We start from the raw sequence: 27405 nt of genomic DNA, 5'->3' as shown, positions 1-27405 counted from the left end.
TTTTACAGTCTTTGCAATACCCGTCCCTGCCAGTCTCCATGGCCCCCCAGTAATGGATCAGCTCCACACCAACGGGGAGGAGCTACTGCCCAGGATCGCTGCCCAGCAACCCAGCGACCAACAGTGCTGTCCTCCTGGGGACCGGAGACGACCCTGATCACTCTGTTGTGTGCCATGTGAGTGCTGGGTCCAACAGCATGGCTGGTAGACCCAAGAAATGTTGGCCTTTGATTGGATTCAGCCTCATCTGTCTTAAAATGGTGAGTTCACAATTCCGACCTACCTGCAACTATTTAGGAAAAAAAAAAAAGGCATTATTACCTTTCTCTTTTTTTTGAGAGAGACTAGGGTGGGGGGATAAAAAACAAAATACTCTTGGACCATACGAAGAATGTATATTTTTGCATATTTGAAATTTAATGCAGTTTACTAAAGAAAGAACAAAGATTTTGAATTTATATTTTAAGAACATTATATTTTAAGAACAAAGATTTTTGAAAAATCTGTCAGCAGCTACTGACTTAGTTCAATAGGCAGATTCAGGGAGAAAAATGAAATAGTAATGTGATCTGCCTCCAGCCTCTAAATTCTATAATAGGATTCCTTTGTGGTAGATTTGAGTTTTGGAAATGATTTGTGCAAATAAATGCTCTGTATGGATTCAAATATTGCTCACATTAGGTATTAAAATGTTGTGAAACATTTATTACTGCTCTGATTTATATTTTACATTTCCCCAAATGGTATTTTTCTTCATGGTTCTAATTTTTGTAAACTTTCCTTTTCAGGTTGCTTCAGCAAAAACAGGTAAAGTTTTTTGAAATGCAAGCTTTCCCTCCCCATATTTGATGTTAATTTCCATGGTTAATTCTTGGGCTACCCTGAAATAGAAGAGCTATACCAGGAAAAATATTCACCATCTTCTGAGCACTCACACTGTGACTCTAACTGGTGAGACAAACACATGGGTCAAACTTACAAGTCCTCATAAGATATTCCTATTGAGCACCGAGATGGATAGAAAGTCATGTAGTGATGAATTTTCTCAAATACATTTAGCCATCAGTAAAATATTATGATGATTATCATTCTAGTCAAAGAAATAAAGTTTTAAGCATAAATAGTGAAGAGTCTTATTTATATAATTTTCCTATTTGTCTTCTAAAGAATTAGAGGAGAAAACTAGAAATGTTTTTGAATAGAAATTCAAGATTCTCTATTTTAATAAAAAAGGATTTTACACTTCTAATAGTGCACCTTAAAACACAGAAAATGATAACTCAGAGCTAGAAAAAGGCTTTCTCTTAAAAAGATATTTTTATCATATTTCCTGAATGAATGACTGAAGGTAAAGATAATATCTCTAGAGACCTCACCTGGCTCCTCCATTCTAGAAATTTAAGTCTTATCCCTTTTCATTTTGATTATTTATTATTATTATTATTATTTTATTTTGATTATTTAGAGGACTCATGTAATATTGATTATATTGATTATATTATATCACCAGTAAAAAAATCTCATGGCAATTCAACATAAATGAGAACAATTTTTACTTATTATTTTGTCTATACCACAGAAAACGAAGTGTAAATAAGGCAATCTAAAAATTGGGTGGTTTTTAAGATTTTTTTTTTTAATTCTACACCTTACATGGACCTCGAACTCAGAACCCCAAGATCAAGGGTTGCATTCTCTACCAACTGAGCCAGGTAGCGCCTCCCCCGAAATTGGGTAAATTTTTTTTTGTATTTTGGGGGGAGTATTTTTTAAAAATAAAATAAAACATTAAAATTTGGCATAGTTACATATGACTGACCCATAAAATTCATGCATGTGCAATAAGTTTTCAAAAATCATCTCATGCTTTATTTTTATTTACTTACCGTATTCTTGAGAAAACTTCAGGAGTGACCATGAAGCAGTGAAAAGGATTGGTTGGCCAGATACAAAGTAACTTTTTTTAGAAGTGGCCTTTAGGTGGACAAAATCTAGTTCTGTGTCTCTTAGAAGGTCCCAGGACACACAGGACACACTGAGCCCTCAGAGCAGGTCCCTTTTCAGTCCCACACTCTCCACACCATTTAGAGAAAGAATGGGGCAGGCTGAGATGATGCTGTTAGTTGACTCACCCTGGCTTTCCAATAAAGGGGATGTGTTTTATTGACATTGTAAAGGAGGTTTCCTTTTGGGTGTGTGTATTACGGTTCTCTTCAGGCTCTGGAATAGGCTCTGTGTCTGGCCGCTGGGGCTGCGTGAGCTAATTTAGCTCTCCATGAGCTGGTAGAACGCGCAGGTGCTGAGAAGCAAAGGCTTTCACTTGTCACTGGTCAGAGTGGTTGCTTGCACATCTAGAGAACCAAGTTATCTCTTTCATCAAAGCATTAAGTGGGCCAAACGCGGAACTCGGAAAGAGGGAAGAAGTGCTGCTAATTCCCAGAGCCTTACCCACACCACTTGGGCTTCTCATCTCTTCCAAGGAAACATAGGACACAAGTGTTGATATCTCACTGCTGTTACTGCTCAGATCCTGCCCTAGAACCACAGGCAATCTGTCTCCCCTGTGCTTACCCCAGACCCCCCCTCCCCTGGCTCTTGTCCATGGTTGTGCCATGTGGTCTGCTCTTCCAAACCCAAAACTTGCTCATCTTGGTACACACACACACACACACACACACACACACACACACACACAGAGGCATGCACACACTAACCCTTCTCATCTTTCAAAGTGCCCTTGCACACACTATTTTACTTAATCATTACAATCCTAAGATGTAGATATTTCACTTTTTTTTTTGATATTTTACATTTCAAAGTAAATCCTAAAATGTAGATATTATTAATATTCTGCATGCTCAAGGGAGAAAGCGGAGGCTAGAAGAGGTTAAATGGCTTGTACACATTCACATGCAAAAGTAGAGGCAGAGCCAGGGCTCCAGCCCGGAGTTCCTGGATCCAGACCTGTGCGGTTTGCACCTGTGTTTGATCCCGCTGACACTGGCTTCATGCATTACTCCTTCCGAGCAAGGATGCCTCGCAGCATACTTCAATGGGGCAAGTTCCCTGGCGCCCTCAGCCCCTTGGTGGGCCTGCGAGGACACAGTCTATGTCATGCTAGCCTTTCAGATGCCTCTCAAACCACTCCAGGAATGCGCTGTCGGGCCCTGTCTATCGATGGCTCTGGCTCGTTGGGTTTTCATTTCTCCAGGAAGTTAACCCATTCCCATGAGAGGACTAGCTGATGCAGGAGATAAGATAAACCGCAGGAACAAAGGAAAACGGAGTTGAGAGATATCACAAAGTTAGAGGAAAGAAGGCAAATGACACAGGACAAATAACTGGGAGAGAAAAGGGATGAGTGTACTGGAGGGATGAAAGTGGGGCCCTTACTGGGGCTTTCTTTTTTTTTTAATATATATTTTTTAAAGATTTATTTATTTACTTTAGAGAGAGTGGGAAAAGGGGGAGGGGAAAAGGGAGAGGTCATTTTAAGCAGACTCCTCACGGAGCAAGGAGCTAGTTGCAGGGCTCGATCCCACAGCCCTGAGATCATGACCCCAGCCGAAACAAAGAGCCAGATGCTTAACGAACTGTGCCACCCAGGCCCCTTGGTGGGGCTTTCTATCCTGCAGGGGAGAGGGGACGTGGATGCTTCCTGCAGAGTCACCTTCTGCTGGCAAATGGCTAAGATGTGCAGGTCTGCAACTTTTCCCCAGCACATACGACTTTCGTAGTTTTCTTTTGATGGCAAAGGAGCAGTCCTGGGTGATGTTCAAGGAATGCCTGGCCAGTGCACAGTGGAGACTTTGTTCAGTCTTGCAGCATGGCTATTTCTGAGTTGCTGCCAAAGCCAGCTCTCTGGGCAATTGGTGCAGAAAGAGAAGGTTGTCTGTGTCATGCACAGAGGGATTCGGCCGGTGGGGGTCTGCTGGGGGAGGGAGTTGATACTGGTAAATCACACGTGTGGTCTGTATTTACTTTTTCTCCTCTTTGCCCTGTAGTTTGGTTTGGAATTTAGTATATAGGGATTTTACCCAGCAAATGCAGTATCATTGAACAGAAAAGGCTAAGTGCCAGTTCCGAACTTAAAACCAGCTATTTCTATGTGAACTTCCCTTCCACTTGGACCTCCTATACCCAGGGCATTTTCTGCGTCTGTGATTTTTGCAATGTAGTAAATCTCCAGCATGCTGTATCTCCTACCCCTGCCCCAGAGCATAGGAAGTGTATACACTCCTGACATAAGCATTCATATCCCTCAGACAGACCATGGACTGGCCCGGACGAGGAGGGCCCCACAGCATCTCGTTCTTATGCTGGGGCAGATGTTTTGATGGAGAAGGGGAGAATAAAGTTGATTTTTATTTCATATAGAAGAATCTAAAAATGGTTCTAAGCTGATAATATGCAAGTACAATTGAGCAATCCTAAAACAACTCAATTCTTCCACTTCTTCCATTTGGGAAATGTGCAAGTGATGGAGTGAGATGGAGACATAACAGCTGCAGCGGTGGGACCCTCGCCATCAGGCCGAGGCAGCGGAGCAGGGTGAGGGGCAAGGAGGGGAGACTAGTGGCAGCAGAGCAGGCCCGGGAATTCACAGAGTGCCACACCAGAGTAGAAGCCTCTAGAGTGAAGCCTCTCGGTGACTTTTTCCTTTCCTCAGAGTTCTTTCCCACAATCACGCCCCACTGGTTTTTTTGTTTGTTTGTTTTTTTAGTAGGCTCTGCGCCCAATGTGGGGCTCGAACTCACAACCCCAGATCAAGGGTCACGTGCTCCACCGACTTGGCCAGCCAGGGCCCCCACTCTTTTAGCCCCACTCTGATTTAACTCTTCGAAAAGTACAAAAAGTGCAAAATATCCTAGAGGCAACTGGGAAAAATCTCTTTGAAATCCTGTTCTTGAATGAGAGCTTTGAGCTTTCTGGCTCTCTTCTGGAGAATAGCTCTGCCTTTCTTTTTCTCTGTTTTGTCTTGATCCTGAAGGGCAAGGGTGCCTGGCTGACTCAGTCGGTAGAGCATTGGGACTCTTGATCTTGGGGTTGTGAGTTCAAGCCCCTCACTGGGTGTAGAGATTCTTTAAAAATAAAATCTTTTTTTTTAAGATTTATTTATTTACTTACTTATTTAGAGAGCGAGATAGAGAGAGTGCAAGCAGGGGAAGGGGCAGAGGGAGAGAGAGAGAATATCAAGCAGACTCCTGGCTGAGTACCAAGCCTGATGCGGGGCTCAATCCCAGGACCCCGAGATCATGACCTGAGCAGAAACCTAGAGACACTTACTGATTGCATCACCCAGGCACCCCTAAAAATAAAATCTTAAGAAAAAAAAGAAAGAAAATGATGTCTAAAGGATGACGTAAAAATGATTTAGTCTGAAAAGCAAAACGATGAAAGAAATAATCTTCATAGGTATCCTAGCTAATGTGCAACTTCAAAATCTCTTTCGGCGGGTGCCTGGGTAGCTCAGTCGGTTAGGCATCTGACTCTTTTTTTTTTTTTTTAAAGATTTTATTTATTTATTTAACACAGATAGAGACAGCCAGCGAGAGAGGGAACACAAGCAGGGGGAGTGGGAGAGGAAGAAGCAGGCTCCCAGCGGAGGAGCCTGATGTGGGGCTCGATCCCATAACACTGGGATCACGCCCTGAGCCCAAGGCAGACGCTTAACCGCTGTGCCACCCAGGCGCCCCTAGGCATCTGACTCTTAATTTCCACTCAGGTCACAATCTCAGGGTCGTGAGAGGGAGCCCTGTGTTGGGCCCATGCTCAGTATGGAGTCTGCTTGGGATTCTCTCCCTCCCTTTGCCGCCCCCCCCCCCCCCCCCCGCTCATGCACACACACTCTCTCTCTCCCTCTCTCTAAAATAAATAAATACATAAATGTATAAAGTCTTCAAAATCTCTTTCAGCTCCCGAAATACCCACTATCGATCAGGCCTATTCAAAAATCAGCAACAGTATCACTGTGGAATGGGCCACAGTGCCAGGGGCCACCAGTTACCTCCTCACGGCGGAAGATGGAGACACTGTCATTGAAACCACGGTGGCCAATTCCCCCGGCACTGTGACAGGCCTGAAGGCTGCGACCGTGTATCAGATCACTGTCAGATCCATCAGTGCCGCTGGGAGAAGCCAAGCATCGCCTCCAAAGCAGGCAAAGACAGGTAGCTGGGTGCCCATCCTCTGCTGAGCGATGCCTGGGACCTGGGTCACGGGTCACGTACATGATATAATTGTGTGTCATGTGACCGCCTACGATTCAGGGCCCAGAGGCGAAAGCCACCAAATGATGTGTCTGGCAATTCAGATATCAGTGGAGGAGGTGGTATTTAAATTCCAGATGCTTTGGAAAATAAAACCCGTTTCTGGGCATCTTTAAGAATATCCCTGCTTTTAAATCTCTGAAAAAGGGATTTCTGTTTTTTTTTTTTTAAGATTTTATTTTATTTTATTCGACAGAGATAGAGACAGCCAGCAAGAGAGGGAACACAAGCAGGGGGAGTGGGAGAGGAAGAAGCAGGCTCATAGCGGAGGAGCCTGATGTGGGGCTCGATCCCATAACGCCAGGATCACGCCCTGAGCCGAAGGCAGACGCTTAACCGCTGTGCCACCTAGGCGCCCTGGGATTTCTGTTTTTAACCTCAGTTATCCACGAAGACCATGCTAAATAAAGAACACATAGAAGGGATTTTGCTACATTTTGACTTACTTAAAATAAAAACGTTTAGAGTTTGTCATCAGCATTACTTAAATTGATTTGATAAAACTGTACATAGGCATATTTCCGAAAGGTTGTGTGCACATTAAAATATTATGAACCATCATTTCCCCCATTGAGTTAAACTGTAATTACAGGGATGTTTTATATAATTTCTTACAAACCTCCAGTTGAATGTAATGCCTAATATTAGAGTTTTTCTGTTCCCCATTCCTCTGCCGAGTCATTTATGATTAATACACACTTAGATTATTTAATATTTATTTAATTATTAATAAGTATTTAAAATTAATTAATGTTTGTTTAATTACCTAGATGAAACCCTTATTTAATAGAACACTGCTGTAAATCCTTTTGCAAAGTAGATAATTATTTCATAATACGGATGATCAACTTCAAATTACTTATTCCCAGATTTGAATTATCCTCCACTGCAAACGCATGTGTTTTGTCTTTATAGTGTTGGCCGCACCAATTCTAGAAGTAAGCTCTCCAAGTCCAGACTCTATCCTAGTGCAGTGGGAAGCTGTATATATGGCAATTGGGTTCTCTGTGTCCATCATGCGAGCGAACGGTTTGGGTAGAATATGGAGAGAGAATACCACAAACACCTCCTTGACATTCAGCAGTTTAGAAGCTGGGACTCTCTACACCATAAAGGCCTACGCGTGGAATGCCAATGGAACGCCTGGGGATGACTCCACCTGCAATCAGAGAACAAGTAAGAACTCCCCAGCTCAGCCGCCAGCAATCTCCCTTTGGCTGATGAGAGGGGCTCTATTGTAGCCATCAGGAGTGGTGTTAAGTGATAAGTACAGAGCAGCTGGCAGCAGATATTTACATGTATTATGAGTGTATTTATAGTGCCTTGACTGTTCCTCCTCCGTATTCGAAAGGCTGACAAAGACAGGCTGCTCCGAGCACTCAGAGCGCGGCCCCTCCCTCCTGGATAGCCTGCTTACTTCCAAGCACATGCATTCGGTATCACACAGCAGGAGATGATCTCTGTAGGGTTATCAGTCTCCCATACCCTTTCTAGGTTCAGACCAACAGCATAAACAAGAAGAATTGGGACAAACAGGAATTCATTGATTCAGTAGACATTTAGTGAGTGTGGGACCACTTTGAGTGAGCATTGTTCTAGAAATGCAGCAGCAAACAAAACAAGTTCCTGTTGTTACAGTACTTAACGCTGTGGTGGGAGTCAGAGGTTCAGATATATTTCCCCAAACTTCAACCTAGGCCTGAGGTCAACACGGGGCTTCCCATCACCTCCCCTCCAGGTGTAGGCTGAGAAGCTGGAGCACGGTGTGTGTTCTCTCACCATCCCCATGGCGGGGGTACCCCAACCAGGGGATCCTACTGCCTGATAAGTGGAAGCCCACCCCAAGCTTCTGGAGCAAGCCCAAAGAATGAGAAGGAGAGAGAGGGAAGGAGAGAGATTTTTTCCCTTTTTCAAGGCAGAGTAAGCCATCCATCCACTAACAATATGGTCTAATAGATGCTAGACTCTCCCCAAACAGATAAGCTAGCTCATCCCTTGGAGAGGACCAAGGAAAGGGTGGAAAGAAACCAGAGGGAAGTGGAAGTTTGGAGGGGAGTGGCAGCCCCATTATCTACGGGTCAAGACAGAAACTCGGGGAGAAACGGGTTTGCCTTTAAAATACTTCTTTCCGGTGAAATCCTAACAAGGTGGCCCGAAGGTGATTCAGGATGGCCCTGGTGAGTCAGGATGTCTGTGATCAACCAGTGTCCCTGGGCCTTTTCCTAGACATCCATTCATTCTTTCTTTCCACAGACAATGATCAAGGGCTAACTACGTGTTGGGCATAGTTTAGCTGATGGGGAAACAAAATCAAAGCATAATCCCGACACTCTGAGAATGGAGTATGTCTTGGGAGAGAGCAATGCACAGATTAGTGGTTATAGCTCCGTGTATCAAGTGCTTGAGGATTTGTAGGCACAGAGCGGCACGGGAGGAAGCCTCTCCATCAGGCTGGGGACAGGGACAGGGACAGTGACTGTTTCCTTAAAGCCTTCCTCTTCATTCGTTTCCCATGTTTTAAAATTGTGTCGCGTTTAGAGCTAGCCTCTCTATTAGTTTGCGAGGGCTGTCCTAACAAAGTACCACAAACCAACGTACACAACAAAAACATATTGTCTCCCAGTCCTGGAAGCCAGAAGTCTGAAATCCAAGTATCGGCACAGCCGGTTCCTTCTCAGGGCTGCGAGGGAAGAATCTGCTCCAGGCCTTTCTCCTTGGCTTGTAGAGGGCACCCTTCACAGTCACGTGGCATTCTCCCTGGGCGCGTGTGCCTGTGCCCAGACTTCCTCTTTTTATTATTTTATTTTCTTTTTATTTATTTTTTTATGAAGCGCTTCATGATTTTGCCTGTCTTCCTTATGCAGGGGCTGTGCTAATCCATATCGTCCCCATTCTAGTATGTGTGCTGCTGAAACGAGCACAAAGTTAGCAGTCTTTGTAAGGACACCAGTCATATTGGATAGGGCACACCCTAATGATCTCCTCTTAACTGATTGCATCTACTATGACCCTGTTTTCAAGTAAGATGACAGTTGGAGGTACTAGGGCTTAGGACTTCAACGTGTGAATTTTAAGGGGACTCAGTTCAGCCCCTGACAGCCCCCCACTACGCTACTCATCTTTCCTGGTTTTCTCATACTCCATGAGGGAAGGGCAGGTTGTTCTAAAATACAGCAGGCGGCCCTTTCTAGCCTTGGGCCCAGAATCACCCCAGAGCAGATCTGTTTCTGCGGGTAAGCTGACCGTGAATCGGGGAAGGGCCCTTGAAGATGGCCTATAGGGGGACCATGGCAGGTGCCTGCCTTGCTGAGCATGTTGAGTCTGTTTCCTTGAACGGGGCCTTCCCTGGGTCCAGGAGGTGCTGCTTGCTGCTCATATGCTGTGCAAAGAGGTCTCTAATGCCTGCCAGGTGGGCCTCATTACAGCACAGATTCTGTAACTGAGGCCAATTTCTCTCCTCCCAGCCCAAGAGGACACTCCTCAAGTTTTTTTCAAGAGGATAACCCTGAAAAAAAAAAAGGAAGAGGTATTTCTGAGAATGTAAAGGGAAGTGGTTTGGGAGACACTAAAATGACTACCTTAATATGTGACCATCACGCTAGATACGTTCCTTCCTTCCCTTTGACTTAGAATGGAATGGAAGTCTGCTCTTCTAGAAACAGTTATAACCTAAAAGCTCTTACAGAAAAAGTCTTATCAGGTGTCAAAAGTAAAGGACAGAGGGGTGTCTGGCTGGCTCAGTCGGTGGAGCATATGACTCTTGATCTTGGGGTCGTAAGTTCAAGCCCCAAGTTGGGTGTAGAGACTACTCTATAATTGGTTAAGCGGCTGACTCTTGACTTCAGCTCAGGTCATGATCTCTAGCGTCATGGGATAGAGACCTGCACTGGGCTCCATGCTCAGCGGGGAGTCTGCTTGAGATTCTCTCCCTCTCTCTCTCCCCTCCCCCCACTTGCACTCTTTCTCTCTCTCTAAATGAAATAAATAAATCTTCAAAAAATAGAAATAAAAAGGAAGGAAGGGATGTTGTTGAAGCCTAATCTATTCAGCTTCATCAATCAATAACAGAACATTTGACCTACCACTTAATAATAACAATATATCCACATGGCCCTTTTGGCCCTTCACATTTATAATTTCATTTAATTATTCGATCACTTGTGCTGTGCATTCACTGATTCATTCATGCAAAATACGCTTATTCACCACCTATATGTGCTAGGGACTGATCTTATTAGATCCGTTTTACAGATGATAAAAAAATTAAATAACAGACTAAATACCATGGCCAAGGTCACATAGCTAGTTATGAGTTTGCACAGTCAATGGCAGACGTGTTACCCTAAATCCCGATGTTCTGCTCTAAGCACTAGCAAATCTCCTACTGTCATGGAGCCTCATACTCCAAGCTCTGCAATGTTGTTGGGCCAGATCTTACTTGCGTTCTTGAGGCTACTGCAAAATCTTAATTGTTTCTCAAAAATCTAGGTCCTCGGGCCCCTGCCAACATTCAGGTCTCTTTTGACAGTGGGGCTCTGAAGGCCTCTGTTTCATGGGCCCCAACGGAAGGAGCTTTCAACTATACCGTGATGGCTTTGAGTGACTCTTCAGAGCGGAGCTGTCATACAACTCTCAGGACCTGTACCATCTCCTCGCTCCGGTGTGGGACCGAGTACCTCATTTCAGTTTTAGCAAGTAATGACGCTGGTTCTAGCAAATCAACTTCTACGGAGGCCCTAAAAACTGGTACGTAAACAAGAGTGAGATCACTGTGGGACTGGCGACCCAGGGAAACTGCCAGAAGGGAAACAAAGAATCACCTGCTGATGTTCCAGAACACTCTGGAAGCAGTGAACATGAAAGCCTGGTCTAAATGAAAGCATTGAATTGGACATTCCGATGAGTTTTAATAATGCGATCGTGACACCAGATATCAGGCATTGGAAATAGCACCTCTTTGAAAATTGGTAGGAGTCCTGGCTCCTATTCTAGTCTATCATTAATTAATTTCCTTTATCCTTTGTAAAGTTGTACAATTCTAAGATCCAGCTGGAGGGGTACACAGCTCTAAGTGTGCAGAGATAGCAGCCGCTTCCTTACCGCACGCTTCACAGACCCAGGCCTGGTGGGAGCTATTTTTTAAGATAAAGAAGGGCGGTCTATAATTCTTAGTATGTGTATAAATATCTTCCCATTTTCATCTTATCAGAGAAGTAAAGGCTGACATATGTGGAGGTTTACTCCTCTATTTAGAAACATCTTATGTTTTGGTGATGGGAATGAACACCAAAGCGAAGACTGACTTTGTACCAGGCACTATAAATACATTATTTTACTTAATTTTCATGACAACACAATGAGGTAGGCTCTATTATCTCCTTCTTAGATAGAACAATTTTAGGTCTGAGAGGTGAACTAATTTTTCCAAATGCGCACCAATAATAGGTGTTAGAGCTAGGATTCAAGCCCAGGATGGCCTGATTTTAGTCCTCTCGGCCAAAGAAAATGTAGCTCTTCACAGTAATGCTCCCTTTACCCACAACTGCACCACTCCAAGCGTAAAAGGCTTCTGAACAGAGAGGAAAAGAGCCGTCCCCAGGCTGATGCACTGTATTTCGCAGGGAGAAAGTACAGCCAAGCCCTCATATCCACTGTCGCCTAGGGTTCTGTTAAATTAAGGTCCCCGAGAGCACCCCTGGTGATTTGGCTTCTCTTTTGACAGCTGTAATTCACTCTGGATGGCATGTTAGGAGTGGTTATAGCTGAGCGTGAAGGAAGAGATAAGAAACCACTTTACAAAGCACAGGAGATCCAAGTCAGTCCATCTCATGCAGGAGAGAACCATGCAGTTTCCCAACCTTGGATACACATTAAGAGAATCTGGGGAGTTTTTAAAAAATCCACCCAAGACCAGTGAAATGGGAGCTGCTGGGAATGGAGTCTGGGTATGACTAGTTTGTGAAAGCTCTTCAGTTAATTCTAATGTGCAGCCGGGGTAAAGCGCCATGGAAGGAATTGAATCCTGCATGTTTACTACGGTCGGGAGACACCACCGCACTTTGTGTAGGGAACAGTCAGGATCATGGCAACGACCCACGCCGATCGATAAAAGAACTATGTTTAGAAAGTGCTGTGTGTTTTCTGGGTTCCAGAGTTGTGGAATGTATTTTAGGAAGATTGCCGCTAGAGACGGCTAAAATTTTAAAAGCGTAGAGCTCGAAAGAATAAGATTCCTTCCTTCACGCTGTGCTGATCCTGGCACTGCCTTCACACGGAAACGCGGGCAGTATTAACCAAGGGGATCCGTGCCTGCTTCTGACACGGTCTAGCATGTACTGTGTGAGATAAAGGAAATCTGCTGCAGGACTCTCATAGCTGTTCATTACATACTGTTCCCTAGTTGCCTGTGCCCCTGGAAGAGTGACCATCCGAGAAGATCCTCCAGGCCACCTGTCTGTGGCTTGGTCCAATGTAGACCTGGGCGATTACTATGTGGCTTTTGTGAAGAGCGATGATGGCTTGGAAGTCCACTGCAACACATCCTTCACCCAGTGCAATTTCTTATCTGAATGTGGCTTCACTTACTTTATCAGTGTTTTTGCCTATAACAAGGCAGGGCAGAGTCCCCTGGGCGATGTGTTCAATTACACCACAGGTAAGTTGCACCTGATGCTTGTAAAGGGAGTGCTGGGGTCACTAAACTCAGCCGCAGCATAAATCACCTATTGCACTAATTGACTTACATAGACTACCCGGGATTCATTCGAGGGCCAAGAACAGAAAGACAATCTCTCCTCTCGCGTTCTTTCCAGATCAGGACATTTTGGCTTCCTGGCCTCAAGCTTGACAAGAAAGCAAGACTTAGGAGTGAAAAGAGAGCATACGAGGGCCTTCCGGAAGGAGTGCCCTTGACCTGGATATTAAAGGGTGGATGGAATGTAGGTGGGGCAAGTTCATCCCAGAGAAAGTCCGAGCCCAGTTAGACATTTGTCAGAATTCGTCCATTACCTAATGTAGGGTCTCTTCTAAGATCTACTAATACAATGATGCTTCCCCCTCTTCCAGCCCTCAGTCTTATCTGGTTAGTGTCAGGAAAGACAGATAGGATCCGGACAGTTAGGCTAGGTATGATTTTTCTCATGCAGAAGAGGGGAACAACATTCCAGTAGAGTCTTAGCAGTCTTTGAGGCATAGGGAAATGAGAGCATATGTGGGGTGGGGAATTGAGAAGACTGGTGTGGCAGGTGATGGGGGAGGCACAGCTCAACATGTAGACTGGAGGCAGCTTGTAATGACCTTGAAGGTCATACAGAGAGGAATTATGCTCTATGAAGTGGGTGTTAGGCCAAGATCTGAGCTGGACAGACCTGTAGGAGATTCTCTAATATAAGTATATAAGGGGTGGAGGGGAGGGGAGAGGGAGAGGGAGAAGCAGACTTCCCACTGAGCAGGGAGCCTGGTGCAGCGCTCGATCCTAGGACACTGAGATCACGACCCGAGCCGAATGCAGACACTTAACTGACTGAGCCACCCAGGCGCCCCAGGAGAGAGAGAATCTTAAGCAAGCTCCACATCCAGCCAGGAGTCCAACGCTGGGCTCGATCTCACAACCCTGAGATCATGACCTGAGCCGAAATCAAGAGTCGGAGACTTAACCGACTGAGCCACCCCAGGCGCCCCGTGGAGGTTCTTGCCGCACTTTAGGAGAGTGGTGGCAGAGGCTCTGAGCGCTGGGAGGTCGGGTCCCTCTGACATCATTACTCCTTTACTGACCTCTATTCTCTCTCTGGGCTGCTTTCAGCTCCCTGTTGTCCTACCGACATTAACCCCGTGCTGGTGTCCAGTGACAGAGTGGAGATTGTCTGGTCTCCTGTCCGCGGTGCTGAACTTTATGAAACCAAGGCTGTAGCTGGGTTCACCGTCGTTGAGTGCAATGACACTGTTCCTGCTTGCACCCTCTCAGCTCTAGAGTGCGACACCAAGTACAACATCACAGTGCACTCCTTCAGCGAAGTCCGGGGCAGCAATATGTCGTGTACGTCCCAATTTATAACCACAGGTAATATGCAGCTATGACTTCCTTCACTGACCTTTGAACAATTCACCCCAGCTATGCCCTCGGCATGGGTTAAGTAAGAAGTGTAAAACTACTCTGTGGGGACCATTAGAGACCTTATCTTACTACAGAGAGGCCGAAGAGAAGGTAGAACAGGGGAAGTGGGAAGAAAAGAAAACAAAAAAGAAGGTCACGGGAAGAATGAAAGGTTTCCCCAGTGATGACTTCAGCCATTCAGTTCCTCTGACTTTTGGGGGGCTTGTCCATATTTACACTATGAAGGTTAAGCCCACAAATATTTGTCTTTCTTTTTTTAGAGAGGCAGAGAGAAAGAGAAAGAGTGAGCTAGTAGAGAGGAGGGGCAGAGGGAGAGGGAGGGAGAGAATCTTAAGCAGCACCCACACCAAGCCCCATGTGAGGCTTGATCTCAGAACCCTGAGATCATGATCTGAGCGGAAATTGAGAGTTGGACGCTGGGCGCCTGGGTGGCTCAGTTGGTTAAGTGTCTGCCTTCAGCTCAGGTTGTGATCTTGGGGTCCTGAGATCAAGCCCTGCGTCATGCTCCCTGCTTCTCCCTCTCCCTCTGACCCTCCTTCACCACTTGTGCTTGCTCTCTCTCTCTCTCTCTCTCTCAAATAAATAAAATCTTTTAAAAAAGAGTTGGACGCTTAACCGACTGAGCCACCCAGGCGCCTCAAGACCCCAAATGTTTGTCTTAATTGCTTTTGCTTTTGGAATTGAAAATGCCTCTTGACATTTTCCAGTGAGTCCGATGCTGTAGGAACCTCATACCATGTTTCCCCACAAAGGCTCTATGAATCTGGCCTACGTGCTTGGTCTGGTTGAAAGCAGTGATGATCTCATTTGGGGGAAAGATCAGTTTTAGACCAAATGGCACACCTGTTGTTTTTGACTCACACTGTTTCAATTAATAATCTAAACTCTCTTAGCTCCTTGCAGTCCTGAGATAAAGAACGTTTCGAAGGAGGCATTCTCCACGATTAACGTGCACTGGCAATCCACGAACAATGATGCCATTTATACCGTGACTGCCCAGGGGGAGAAAGGGCTGTTTCGGTGCAGCAGCAGGGGCGAGTCCTGCACCATGGCGGGGCTGCCCTGCGGCTCGGTGTTCTCCGTCACCGCGGTGGCCGAAACACAGGCCGGCCGGAGCCTGCCCAGCTACAGTGTGCCCCTAGAAACAGGTAGGTACCAGCCACCAGCCTGAACGCTGACTTCAGTGTGGTCCTTCGATATGGCTATAGGACGCACACGTTCTCATCGGATCCGCCCTGAGTGTGATAGAAGTCCATTAGACTCATAAACAGCCCCAGTCTCAGAAGATAAAACTTGCAATACTGGGACACAGTTTCTGTAAAAGTATCATCAGCCAACTCTAATATATTCATATGCTGACATCGAAGGAGGAAGACATTGACTCTACAAAACACGCTTTTGAATTCATACTCCTCCAAGACATAAACTCCCAAAGCTACCAGCAGGTGACCAAATGAGCTGGCTTGTTTTTTCTTTCTTTGGCCCAGCCCTTTCAAATCTTCCTGTATAAAATGCTTTCTGAATTTCTGTTTTCTAATTGGTAAAAGGCAGATCATGGATTCCTGGGGGGGAGTGGGGGGGTGAATGTTAGTGCTGCAAGTACTTAGCACGGTGCCTGATACATAGTAAGAGCTTGATAAGAGAATGCTATTCCTGCTTCATAGCGCTGGGTGTGAGGCCAATTTAGCAAATTACTTAAAGCCTTTGGACATTATTTTCTCTTATGTACAATGCATGGCACTTTGGACTATAAAAGTTGGAACGTAAAAAGCAGCAGAACAGAGCAAATACTCAGGAAGATTCTAGATATCCTATATCCTGAATCATGGGCGCCTGAAAAATTGAGAATTGGCTGTGCTATTCTTAAGTGGCTAAAAATATTACAAGCTTTTATATCAATTGTGCACTATGAAATGCACGAAAAAGGTAAAATACATTTAATTGTAAAGGCTATGAAATGTTATATTGAGAGAAGAGGTGAATGCAGCCATTGCTTTGGAATTTGCAACCGAGATTGCTAATGTTGAGGAACAACAAAGGATTTCTTCCTTATTCTGAAAAAAATTGGAACTCACATTACCCGCAGCTAATTAGTGCTCCGCGTTCTTGGGGAGAGCACCCCCTACGTACACTTGATGTTAAATAACGTATCAGAGGGAATGAAATTTTGCTTAACAAAAGGAGATTTTGATTAACGGTGGAAGGTTTTGAGAAATTTAGGATATTGAATGAAATACAGACAAAATACCACTCTTGGTTGTTTTCCACACCAAATCCCAATTCTTTCTCTTTTTCCCCACCTAAGTGCCATGCTGTCCAGCTGGGCTGACAGTAACTCAGGTCACCCAGTCAGTAATCAACGTGAGCTGGACTGTTGCGACCGGGGCCCGAACTTACGTGACCGTTCTCGAGTCACACGCCGGACAGTCGAAGTGTCTCACCCAACAAAACCAGTGCCTCCTGGGATGCGTCTCCTGTGGCACCAATTACACGGTGGCCTTAAAAGCGATTAGTGCCACCGGGGTGACTGCAGACTGTGCCTACCAAAGTTACTCCTCCAGTAAGTGACTTTTCAACTCCAGCCCTGGAGCAATTCTAAATCCAGCCACAAGCCCCTCTTTCTCATTTAAAAAGGTGCTGCCTCTCCATCCAGCTAGCTTTACCGATTCTGATTAGTTTCTAGATGGTTACAGTTTTCCTCTTGACTTAGAACCTCAAAGCTTCAGAGGCTTCTGTTGGGGGTTGGTGAATTGATTCCCTGGGTAACACGGTGCAGGTATACTTTCCCTGAAGGGAGGACAGATTGCTCTACAGCCCAGCTACCCGCAGCACAGTAACTCAGTCTGGCAGAGTTTCCAGAAAGCATTGAGGTCACACATTCTATTTGGCTTGAATTCTTTTCTTTTCATTATATCATGCTATTACCTCTCTCTTCTAAACCACGCCGGCTCCTTCTCTGGTTTCTTATTTCAACAGGCTGGAAGAGCACTGTCTTGTTCTTCACAAAGACCAAATCATTAGGGAGTAGCAGGGGAAGGTAGAAGTGGTACAGGGTTAGCAAATAAGATTCTCTTGTACGAGTCTAGTCCGCTGAAGTGGCTGCTTGGAGCACTGGTTTGGAAAAGAAAAGAAGAGAAAAGAAAACTCCTGAAAATGCCTTTTTTTTTTAAGATTTTATTTATTTATTTGACAGAGAGACAGCCAACGAGAGAGGGAACACAAGCAGGGGGAGTGGGAGAGGAAGAAGCAGGCTTCCAGAGGAGGAGCCTGATGTGGGTCTCGGTCCCGTAACCCCGGGATCACGCCCTGAGCCGAAGGCAGACGCTTAACGACTGCGCCACCCAGGTGCCCCCTGAAAATGCCTTTTTAATGAGAAAGAGTACAATGATCAGTTAGTTGTATCTGTCCAGGGCATGGGATGGGAGAGCGGAAATATAATTTTGCCACCCCAGGGGCAGTAGAAAGAGTCTTCAACCAGGAGCCTGAGGACATGGCTTCTTATGAGCTGCGTTGCCTTATCTTCCCTGATTCCGTTTCCTCATCGGTAAGAGGAGTAATAACTATCATGTGAAAGCATTTATAACATGCTATACACATGCAAGGTGTGTCATCCTTTCTTTGGATCCATGATTTTCCATTGGATTTGCTGCCTGAATTCTAACCCTGATATCCAGTTCTGGGGATAGAGCCCACTGCTTATCTTCACGTGTAAAAAACTCTTTTCTTCTTCAAGAAAGGAAAGATTTAATCAAATGAACCTGATTATCTCTAACTGAATTTTTTTTAAGATTTTATTTATTTATTCGACAGAGATAGAGACAGCCAGCGAGAGAGGGAACACAAGCAGGGGGAGTGGAAGAGGAAGAAGCAGGCTCATAGTGGAGGAGCCTGATGTGGGGCTCGATCCCATAACGCCAGGATCACTCCCGGAGCCGAAGGCAGACGCTTAACGACTGCGCCACCCAGGCGCCCCTCTAACTGAATTTTTTAATCATTCTACAACAGCATTTTTATCTTGGTTACTGAGTACCCCGCCATTTGGTGTCCTGCTTGACACAGAATGTGTGGCCTGCTCAAGGCATTTAGAAAAGAAAAAGAGAAGGACCTGGGGAGCTAGCATGGACGAAGTGCAGATGAGCAAAGCCTGGTCACTTGACTGTCGGGTGGGAGACTGCTCCCCAGGCGTCATGCTGCTCAGCAAGCAAAATGCGTCTCTTCAATTAAAACCATATGGACCTAGGGCATTATGGAAGCTCTTGACAAGGGTCCTGTGCATTTGACTCCCATAGTTTGAGATATAATGTATACCTGCCAAGTGGGAACTTTTGGGCTCACCATTGTTCTCTATTAAATATTCATGGCCCACCTCACCCCCACACATGGATTTCTAATCAATAGAAAGAACCTGAGTACCCCTTCAAATGATGCGCTAATCATATATTATTTAGGGTACTTATATTGTTTCCCCATAGTAATACGGGCCACGTTTATCTGACGGCGGGGTAGTGATTTGTGTCTGTTTGTTTTTACCCTTCAGGTGCCTGCTGCCCTTTGGGAGTGAAATTATACAGGCTGGGCCCCAATGGCATTCGGATCTACTGGCAAGCCTCCAGGGGCTCTGTCAATTACAGCACTGACCTCTATGGTTCCAAAGGCATTTTCACATGCACTCCAAGCGCTGGCCTCAGTTTCTGTGACGTCACCGAGATACCCTGTGGGGATGTATATACCGTGATGGTCTCACCAGTTGCTGAGACAGGACTGAAGCTTACTTTCTGCCCCCAAAAAATATATTCAGGTAGAGCAAGTTACAACCCTTTATTTAAAACTAACCCTAAACTCGATCTGTGAATTAAGACTCCGAGCAATCACACTTATTGGCTAGGTAGGAAGGTCAAAGCTACGGGACCTCAAGCTTCTTTGGAATTGTGAAGCTTTCTTAGCATATGATTCGGAGACACTCCTCTCTTCACCATCCCTTTCTTTTCAGAAAAAGGACCAGATGCTTGTTGTTTAAATAGTAAAGCAGATTTAAAATGATCTTCTGCTTTGAGATTTGGGAATAGATTTTTAACATAGTCTCAGAGATCATGAAAGACCCTAAAACGTTGAAAATTAAGAGACTTGAATCTTTGTTTCAGACTTATGACTGAGAAGTTGGAGGATCAGAAAAAAAAAAAAGGAATTTATAAATCATAAGCTAGGTTTGGAAATATGAGTGGGCAGGCAGTCTGTGATCACAAACAAGACTGTCAGCACCTGCCATCTCACCAGAGCTGGCGGAGAAACATTAGCAATTCTCCTGCTCTGTATTCCAGCACCTTCTGCTACCTTGCCCAGGGCATAGTCATATATTTTTCACGTATTTCTAAAAAAAAAAAATGTTTTAAAGAAAAGAGATGATAAGGCCCTGGAACTTTATAGGTGATCACAAGAAGAGGAATAAATATTGGTTCAGAAACCTTTACTGATAACCAGAATCTAAAGTCCCCAATTGCGCACAGGTATCAAGAAAACCCAGATGGCCCCTGGACAGAAGCAGGCCACTTCCTCTTGCTGGTGTTCTTGCTGCCCTTGCCTGTCATGCTCTGATTCCTTATTTTTTCATTATCTTGTCCACAGGACAAGCTGGCCCAGAGTACCCGATAGGAAGGGACAGAAATAGGTTCTTGGGGTGAGGTTCAGCTCTTCAGGAAAAAGAGACTTTTGCTCGATAACAGTGCTTCATTCTATCTGCATTATGTTTTACAGTTTATCAAGTGTTTTCACATTCGGTAGCTCATTGAATGCTTAAAATAACTCTCTGAGTTAGATTCAACAAATTTTATTATCTCCAATTTATAGATGAAAAAACCAAAGCTTCCAGGCTCCCATATCTCTATCTATAACCCTTCTCTTCTTCTAACCCCTAAATTCATATTCTTATACCTCTACCTGGAGGTGCCCCAGGCATTTCAACTCATCAGGGCCAAAGGGAACTTCTGACCTTCTCCTGCAGTTTCTAATCTTCCTCCCAGCATCCTTGTTTTGGGTATGAGAGCTGGAAACCTGGGAGTCAGCTTCCCTCTCCCTTACCCTCCATATCTCAGGGTCTCCAAGTCCTGTCCTGTTCACTTCATGATGGTTTTTTTTTTTAACTTTTTAAAGTAATCTCTCACCGAACATGGGGTTCAAACTCACAACCCCAAATTCAAGGGTCACATGCTCTTCCAACTGAGCCAGCCAATCACCCTTCATGGTGGTTTTAATTTATTTTTTTTAAGATTTTTTTATTTATTTGAGAGAGAGAGAGTGCATGGATGGGGGGAGGGGCAGAGGGAGAAGTAGACTCCCCGGATGCAGGGCTCAATCTCAGGACCACAAGGTCATGACCTGAGCCAAGACAGCTGCTAGACCGAATGAGCCACCCAGGCGTCCCTCATGATGGTTTCTAAATCCAACTTCTCTCTCCTATACCTACAGCTATATGATAGGCCCTCACCACTTCTCCCCTAGAATACTGCACCAGTCTTGTCTTCCTGAGCTCACGCCAGCCTCCATACTATTACCAGAGTTGTCATTCCAGGACATCGATCCAACTGTGTTTCTTTTATGCTTCAAAGTCCTCAAAGTGTTGCACTGCCCGATAGGATAGAAGTCAGTACTTTGAGCGTGGCATTCAAGGCTCCTCCTACTTTGTCTGCAGTTGGTCTTCCTACACCAGCACTGTGCAGTAGATATTTAAAGCAAGCCATGTATGAAAAGATTTAAATTTTCTAGTAGCCACATTAAAAAATTAAAAATAGGGGGCGCCTGGGTGGCACAGCGGTTAAGCGTCTGCCTTCGGCTCAGGGCATGATCCCGGCGTTATGGGATCGAGCCCCACATCAGGCTCTTCCGCTATGAGCCTGCTTCTTCCTCTCCCACTCCCCCTGCTTGTGTTCCCTCTCTCGCTGGCTGTCTCTATCTCTGTCGAATAAATAAATAAAATCTTTAAAAAAAAATTAAAAATAGGGGTTCCTCGGTGGTTCAGTCGGCTAAGCGTCTGCCGTTGGCTCAGGTCATGATCCTTCACACTCCCCTGCCTGCACCACACACTTACTCAACGCCGTATCGCGCTTCTGAGCTGAGGCAGTACTCTTCTCTTTGCTGGAATTTCACCTCCATCAAGGGAACTCCACCAGCACCAATTCCCTCTCCTCTGTGAAGTCTTCTCCAATTCCTAGAGGCTGATTTAGCTTCTTGCTCCCTCCTTTATGACCCCCCCATCACCCATATCTTTACCACACCATAGGACTGTGAGTTGAAAATGTGTTATTTTCCCTACTAAATGGTCATCTCTGGACTCTCAACACGTAGCACGTAACTATCCCCCAATATATTTTAAATTAAAAAATTCATGAATTAATGAGTTTCTGTGTTTGCCTGTGAGCCTACAGCCAGTGTGCTAGCCACCAGAAGTCCCTGTTGGCTAGAGCTCTAAAACCCTCTGGTGGGATGCCAGCCGTCTCAAGGCTGCAGTCACTCCACCTTTGTAAGGACTGGGTATCTAGACTCAAGTTAGGAAATCCACTTTTGCTCCAGCTCTCTGGTAGAAACCAGGCGTCTGGGGGAAATTTTTTGGTTTTGTTTTTTGGGTTTCCTTTTTTCAATATCAGTGATGCCTTCCTTTGATAATAAGGACAATACTAGAAATGACACTAATGACTAATATTTATTGAGGGTATATGCCCGGCACTATCCTAAGAGCTCTCCATATAACTCAGGTGATTCCTGTAACAACCTTATGAGGTTGGCATTCTAATTCTTACCACTTTACAGATAAACTAAAACACAAAAGTGAAGCGACTTGCCCAAGGTCATACGGCTCCTAGCTTTATCACTCAAGCTGGGTTTTATTCATTCTTTGGTTGACTACCCCATTATTCTTTAAGTTATACCTTCGCCATCTTTTTTTTTTAATATCTTCACCATCTTAAATATGTCAGTTAATATATTTTAAATGCCTTTGTTGTTATTCATTACAGTAACCTGCTCTGGAAGTACACTTGGAATGGGTAAGTCATTTTTTCTCATGGATAAAATGGAAGAGAATGTTCAGGGTCGCTCTTTTGGTTGATGTAAATGAAGTAGAAATCAAAGCTGACTCCTTCTGTGACGTGAGAGGTTCTGGCCCTCTCCTCCCACAACCTTCTCTCCCCTATTAGAATGCCTCCCCTCAGATTCCATCAGTTGAGACGAATTCCTTTGCATTGGGAAGTCTTTTCAGCCTCCCAGGGTCCCACAGGAAAATGTAAATTCGGTCCAGTAGAGACAGCTGCCTCATCCTGCACTTCCGAGCCTTGTTCCCGGCCCTGCGGGACAGTGAGTCACCTCGAGAGCTTAAACATAATTGTGCCTGGTCTTTATCCCCACAAAATCTGATTTAATTGGTCTGGGGTAAGTCTGGGCATCGGGATTTTTCAAAGCTCCTTAGGTGATTCTAAAGCATAGCCAAGCCCGAGAACTACAGCTTTTGAGCAGACCTTCTCAAACATTAGTGTGCCTGCAAATCCCCTGGGGCCTTGTTAAAACTAGATTCTGATTTGGTAGGTGTGGGAGGATCTGAGACTTTGCACTCTTAACAAGGTCCAGGTGATGCCGGTGACGTCGCTGCTGTGCGTCTGACCACACTGGTAACAGCCAGGTGTCAGAGGGCAATCTGTTAACAGCCTGCAAAGAGCCGGCGTGTCTGCTTCCAGTTTGCAAGCATGGACATGCCCAGTGGAGGAAACGGGGGTGCTAAAGGGGAGTTGGAGCAAGGATAACCCTCACCGCCTCCTTGGCTGTGCTCAGGCCCGATCTTGGCTAGGAGGCTACTAGCTGCTCATGGAGGCTACTCTTGGGAGGGTCTGCAGGGATGACCACGGACCTGGGAGTGCTGACCCCATGAGTGGCATGGGCTGCTTCACAAGGCATCCTTACCATGTGTTCCAGGGGCCTACTTGGTTTGGGGCCTTGGGAAACCCCCAGGAATACCATCAACCCCAAGCTACAGACAGGACGGACACACACACACACACACACACACACACACAGAACCACTTGCCCAGTCAGACATGGCTGACCTCAGAGGGTAGGAGTGGAAATGAAGTTTCCTACCAGTAAACCCCACAGGAGAGCCTCCCAGCTTGGGCCAGCTCCCCATCCAACACTTCTTTCCACTGGCAGGGATTGGGCCTGGAGTCTCCCTCCACTGCCTATCGTCTGTTTCCTCTCCTGGTCCATTGCTTCTCTGAGGACAGCAGGACACATACTTTCCAATTCTTGTCCACCTGCAGGTCTAAAATTAGCACAAGCCCCATTTATTTTTAAAAGGTTTTTGTTTCCATCGACTATCAGGAAACCAGCCTGGCTTATTAAAAACAAACTGAGGAAACTTATAAATTATAAAAGATTACTTTAAAAAACTCCCAGAGGGGAGTGCCTGGGTGGCACAGCGGTTAAGCGCCTGCCTTAGGCTCAGGGCGTGATCCCGGCGTTATGGGATCGAGCCCCATGTCAGGCTCCTCCGCTGGGAGCCTGCTTCTTCCTCTCCCACGCCCCCTGCTTGTATTCCCTCTCTCGCTGACTGTCTCTATCTCTGTCGAATAAATAAATAAAATCTTAAAAAAAAAAAGAAAAGAAAAGAAAATTTAAAAAAAAAAAAAAACAAAACTCCCAGAGGACTCATGACCACCAGCCCTGGTCTTCAGTGAAATGTACACAGGCCTGGGTCTGCATTTTTGGAAACTATGTCCAGTATTAGGAAGGTATTTAATCAGTGTTCCCTTGAGCCCCGGAGGGGTAATAGAAGTGACCTGGGGGCCCCTGGCAGGAGACAAGTGGTGTGTTACAGAGGCCTTCCCTAAGATTTTATTAAAGACAGAGTGGCAATGCTTTTTTAAAAAATGCTTAAAAACCATCACTCATAGACTTTGCTACTCACCAGCCTCACCAGAAAGCTGGGTCAGTGTAGAGTCTCAGGGGGCACCTGGCTGGCTCAGTCAGGCGAGCATGTGACTCTTGACCTCAAGGGTTATGAGTTTGAGCCCCACCTTGGGTGTAGAGATTACTTAAAAAAAATCTTCAGAAAAATTTTTTATTACTGTACAATCTTAGGCCCCATTCTCATTTATTAAATCCTCAGGTGACTCATACGCTTATTCAAACTTGAGAAACACTGCTTAGGTGTTAATTCCCAAACTTTGATGTATATGAGAATCTCCTGGAGAGCGAATAAGTAATGTAGAGGCTTGTCCGGCTGGCTCGGTCGGTAGAACATGCAACTCTCCATCTTGGGGCCTGAGTTTGAGCCCCATGTTGGGGGTAGAGATTACTTTTTTAAAAATGGAGATGCCCAGGCCTGTTGAGGTGGGATAGGGTCTGGGTCTCTGTATTTCCATCAGGTTCCCAGTGATTCTGATACCCTGGAGCTCAAGCAGTAACGCTCTAGGTCACTACTCTCCCCTCTCTCTGTCCCTCTGGGCTGCCCTTGGCCATCACTTCTCCCTTCCCTAGCAAGGTTCAGGCTTGAGCCTGGAAGCTGACCCTCTCTTTAAGTAGATCCTACAAGACTCTCAAAAATAAGAGTGAGCTGGATCATTGGACAGTCTCTACATCATATGAACGTCATCATATCTAGGGAGGAATTCAAAACTGCTGTCTCCAGTTTCAGCATTTCTCCTCCATATACACAGGATTGATCCAATTAGGTCGCCGGGTGACATGGGGCCCCCAGATACGCCAAGGGAAGCCTTGGGAATCTTCTTGGTCTAAGACTTTTGATCTTCCTTGGCTCTTGGATTATCCTAAAGCTTTTCAACAGCATGAATGGATTGTTTAAGAGACAAATCTGGGTTCAAATCTCACCAGTATCACTTACCTTTAAGCAAGTTGCTTCAACCCTCCTTCAGCCCAGGTTCCTGAAAATTGGAATAATCAATTCATCAGATGTTATGAGGATTAAATGAGAGGTAAACTGTGGGGCACCATGACAGGCCCATAGAAAGCACTTAATAAATGGTAGTTATTATTAGTTCAGGATCCGTTTAAGCTCATCTCATGCTCTATTATGTGCCAGTTATTAACATTTCAGTTTGCTACTTCTAACTAAGATCTTTGCATTGTAACCTCAGTCCTCATAATACCCTAATTCCCTGGTTCTCAAAGTGTGGTACCCGAGCCAACAGCATGAGCAACATCTGGGAACCTCTTAGAAGTGCAATCTGTGGGGCTCCACCGTAGACCTAATGAGGGATGAGTCAGAAATTCCAGGCCTGGGGCCCAGCAATCTTTGTTTTAACAAGCCCCCTGAGTGATTCTGATGCACGCTGAAGTTTGAGAACCACAGCCCTAATTCAAAGAAGCTACTACGATGCTGGAAATTTGATTCAGGTTGAAAGAGAAAGGAAAAACCATCTACCCGAGGCAAGGGGGCTCTAACAGGAGGTAGCCTGACATCACTCCGTGGAGGCATTCTTTGTCCTCAGCATCCAGCCTCACCTGCACTTTCAGGGGAATTTTCCTCCCCGAAACTCCCTCAGCAGCTAAATGGGTTTATTATGTTGTCCCTACGCAGCCCCCTGAATCAGTAAAACATGGGCTGTCTGAGAGCACAGCAAATTTTCCTGGGGGTAGAGAGGAAAGTACTTTGTCCTGAGTTGGCAGTCTGAGCTCTACGAGCCTGTGGGTGGGGTCATTTCCTAAAGCACCCTAGTTAGTTGGGACTTACTGGTCAGTTTCTTCTTGCCCTTTGAACAGTTCAGATTGTCTTAATTTCCTGTTTTCTGGCCGTGAAGTGCTACAAAAACAGCAGTTCAAATCAAAACACTAAGCTAACTCTCAGAGACAATTGAGGGCTTTTTAATTTAAGAAGATGTCTGCGTGTTTAATGTATCTTGTGGCTTCTTCCCATCCTGGCCCTTTCAGTGATTTACAGAGGGAAAAGAAATGCAGAATGACACAGCGAGCCACGGATAAAAACAGAGGCTTAACCTAGTGAGTAACTTAAATTGAAAGGCTATGAGTTAAAGGCAAAGTTTTTTGGCTTTGTTTTAAAAAAAAATTCTTCCCCTATCTTTTGCAGGATTGACTCACTTGTTAGTGTGATTAGATGTGGAAAAGCTCTATTAGAATACGAAAATGCCTCTAGCGTAGGATAAGCTCTCTCGGCCTCTGCGAGGACAACTCTGACTCCACTTGCTGAACGTAAGCAAGGTCAGGTGTGTCTTCACCTGCACAGGAGTTCAAGATCTGCTATGGAGAGCACTCAGAAGAGAAATTAATCCAGAAAGTGCTCCGGAAGACTGCCACAGTTGAGTTCACACACTGGGAGAGTTCTGGGAGCGTAAAAGATCTACTTAGCAGAAACCATCTCTGAGATTTCACATCCAACTTCCTGGCTATTTCATGGACACTGGCGCTTGCCATGCAGCCTTCTTGCCATTCAAGGGCTGCAAGTGATCACTCCCGGAGAGCTTGAAATCAAGTCACCACACAGAGACGCGGCTCCTCTCAAGGCAGACCTCCAGCAGGACCTTGGCGTAGGTGGGAGAGCAGCAGCTCCCAAGACGAACTGTTGTAGCAAACACCCTCATCTCAAGTTAGGAGGAAGCCAAGCCGCTCATTGTGTTCGCCAAGCCAGACCATGGTGTGATGTTACCCCTGCGTGAGCATCTAGGCAAGTAGAGCTGATGGCCTGTTGCTGGAAGGATTGCAGTCAAGGTTGTGAGTGTGCAAAGACTTCAGTGGAGGGACAGCCAAGGCAAAGCCTTCCGCAGTGGCAGGCTTACATGCACACATCTTTTGTGGGGAGGACCATCGATCTTGTTGGTCACATCCCCCGCTCACACTGCACTGTTTTCATCATTGGAGAGGAGAGACAATGATATATCATATAAATCTGTTGTACCTAGAAAAATGTTTGTCCTTTGAAGGCTTATTAAAAAATAGTGTGAGCAGGGGCACCTGGGTGGCTCAGCCGGTGAAGCGTCTGCCTTCGGCTCAGGTCATGGTCCCAGGGTC

At 45.4% G+C, this 27405-nt stretch overlaps 1 protein-coding gene and 1 non-coding gene across 2 annotated transcripts; one reads left to right on the top strand and one right to left on the bottom strand.

Annotated features, from left to right (window-relative positions):
• FNDC7 (fibronectin type III domain containing 7) lies at positions 1-27405 on the top strand. The gene is made up of 13 exons (XM_008703981.2): positions 1-260; positions 789-807; positions 5916-6170; positions 7185-7445; positions 10758-11015; positions 12670-12924; positions 14071-14328; positions 15276-15530; positions 16688-16942; positions 18920-19180; positions 22389-22418; positions 26311-26379; positions 26468-27405. Exons 1-12 carry the CDS (start codon positions 198-200, stop codon positions 26340-26342), a joined length of 2202 nt encoding a protein of 733 aa, XP_008702203.1. The 5' UTR covers positions 1-197; the 3' UTR covers positions 26343-26379; positions 26468-27405.
• On the bottom strand, positions 9089-9190 carry LOC121102114. Its single transcript, XR_005834208.1, has one exon. It is a non-coding gene; the product is annotated as a U6 spliceosomal RNA (small nuclear RNA).

This window comes from Ursus maritimus, unplaced genomic scaffold (assembly GCF_017311325.1).
Source record: "Ursus maritimus isolate PB19 unplaced genomic scaffold, ASM1731132v1 scaffold_12, whole genome shotgun sequence".
Lineage (NCBI taxonomy): Eukaryota > Metazoa > Chordata > Mammalia > Carnivora > Ursidae > Ursus > Ursus maritimus.
This window is presented reverse-complemented; position numbering and strand designations above follow the sequence as displayed.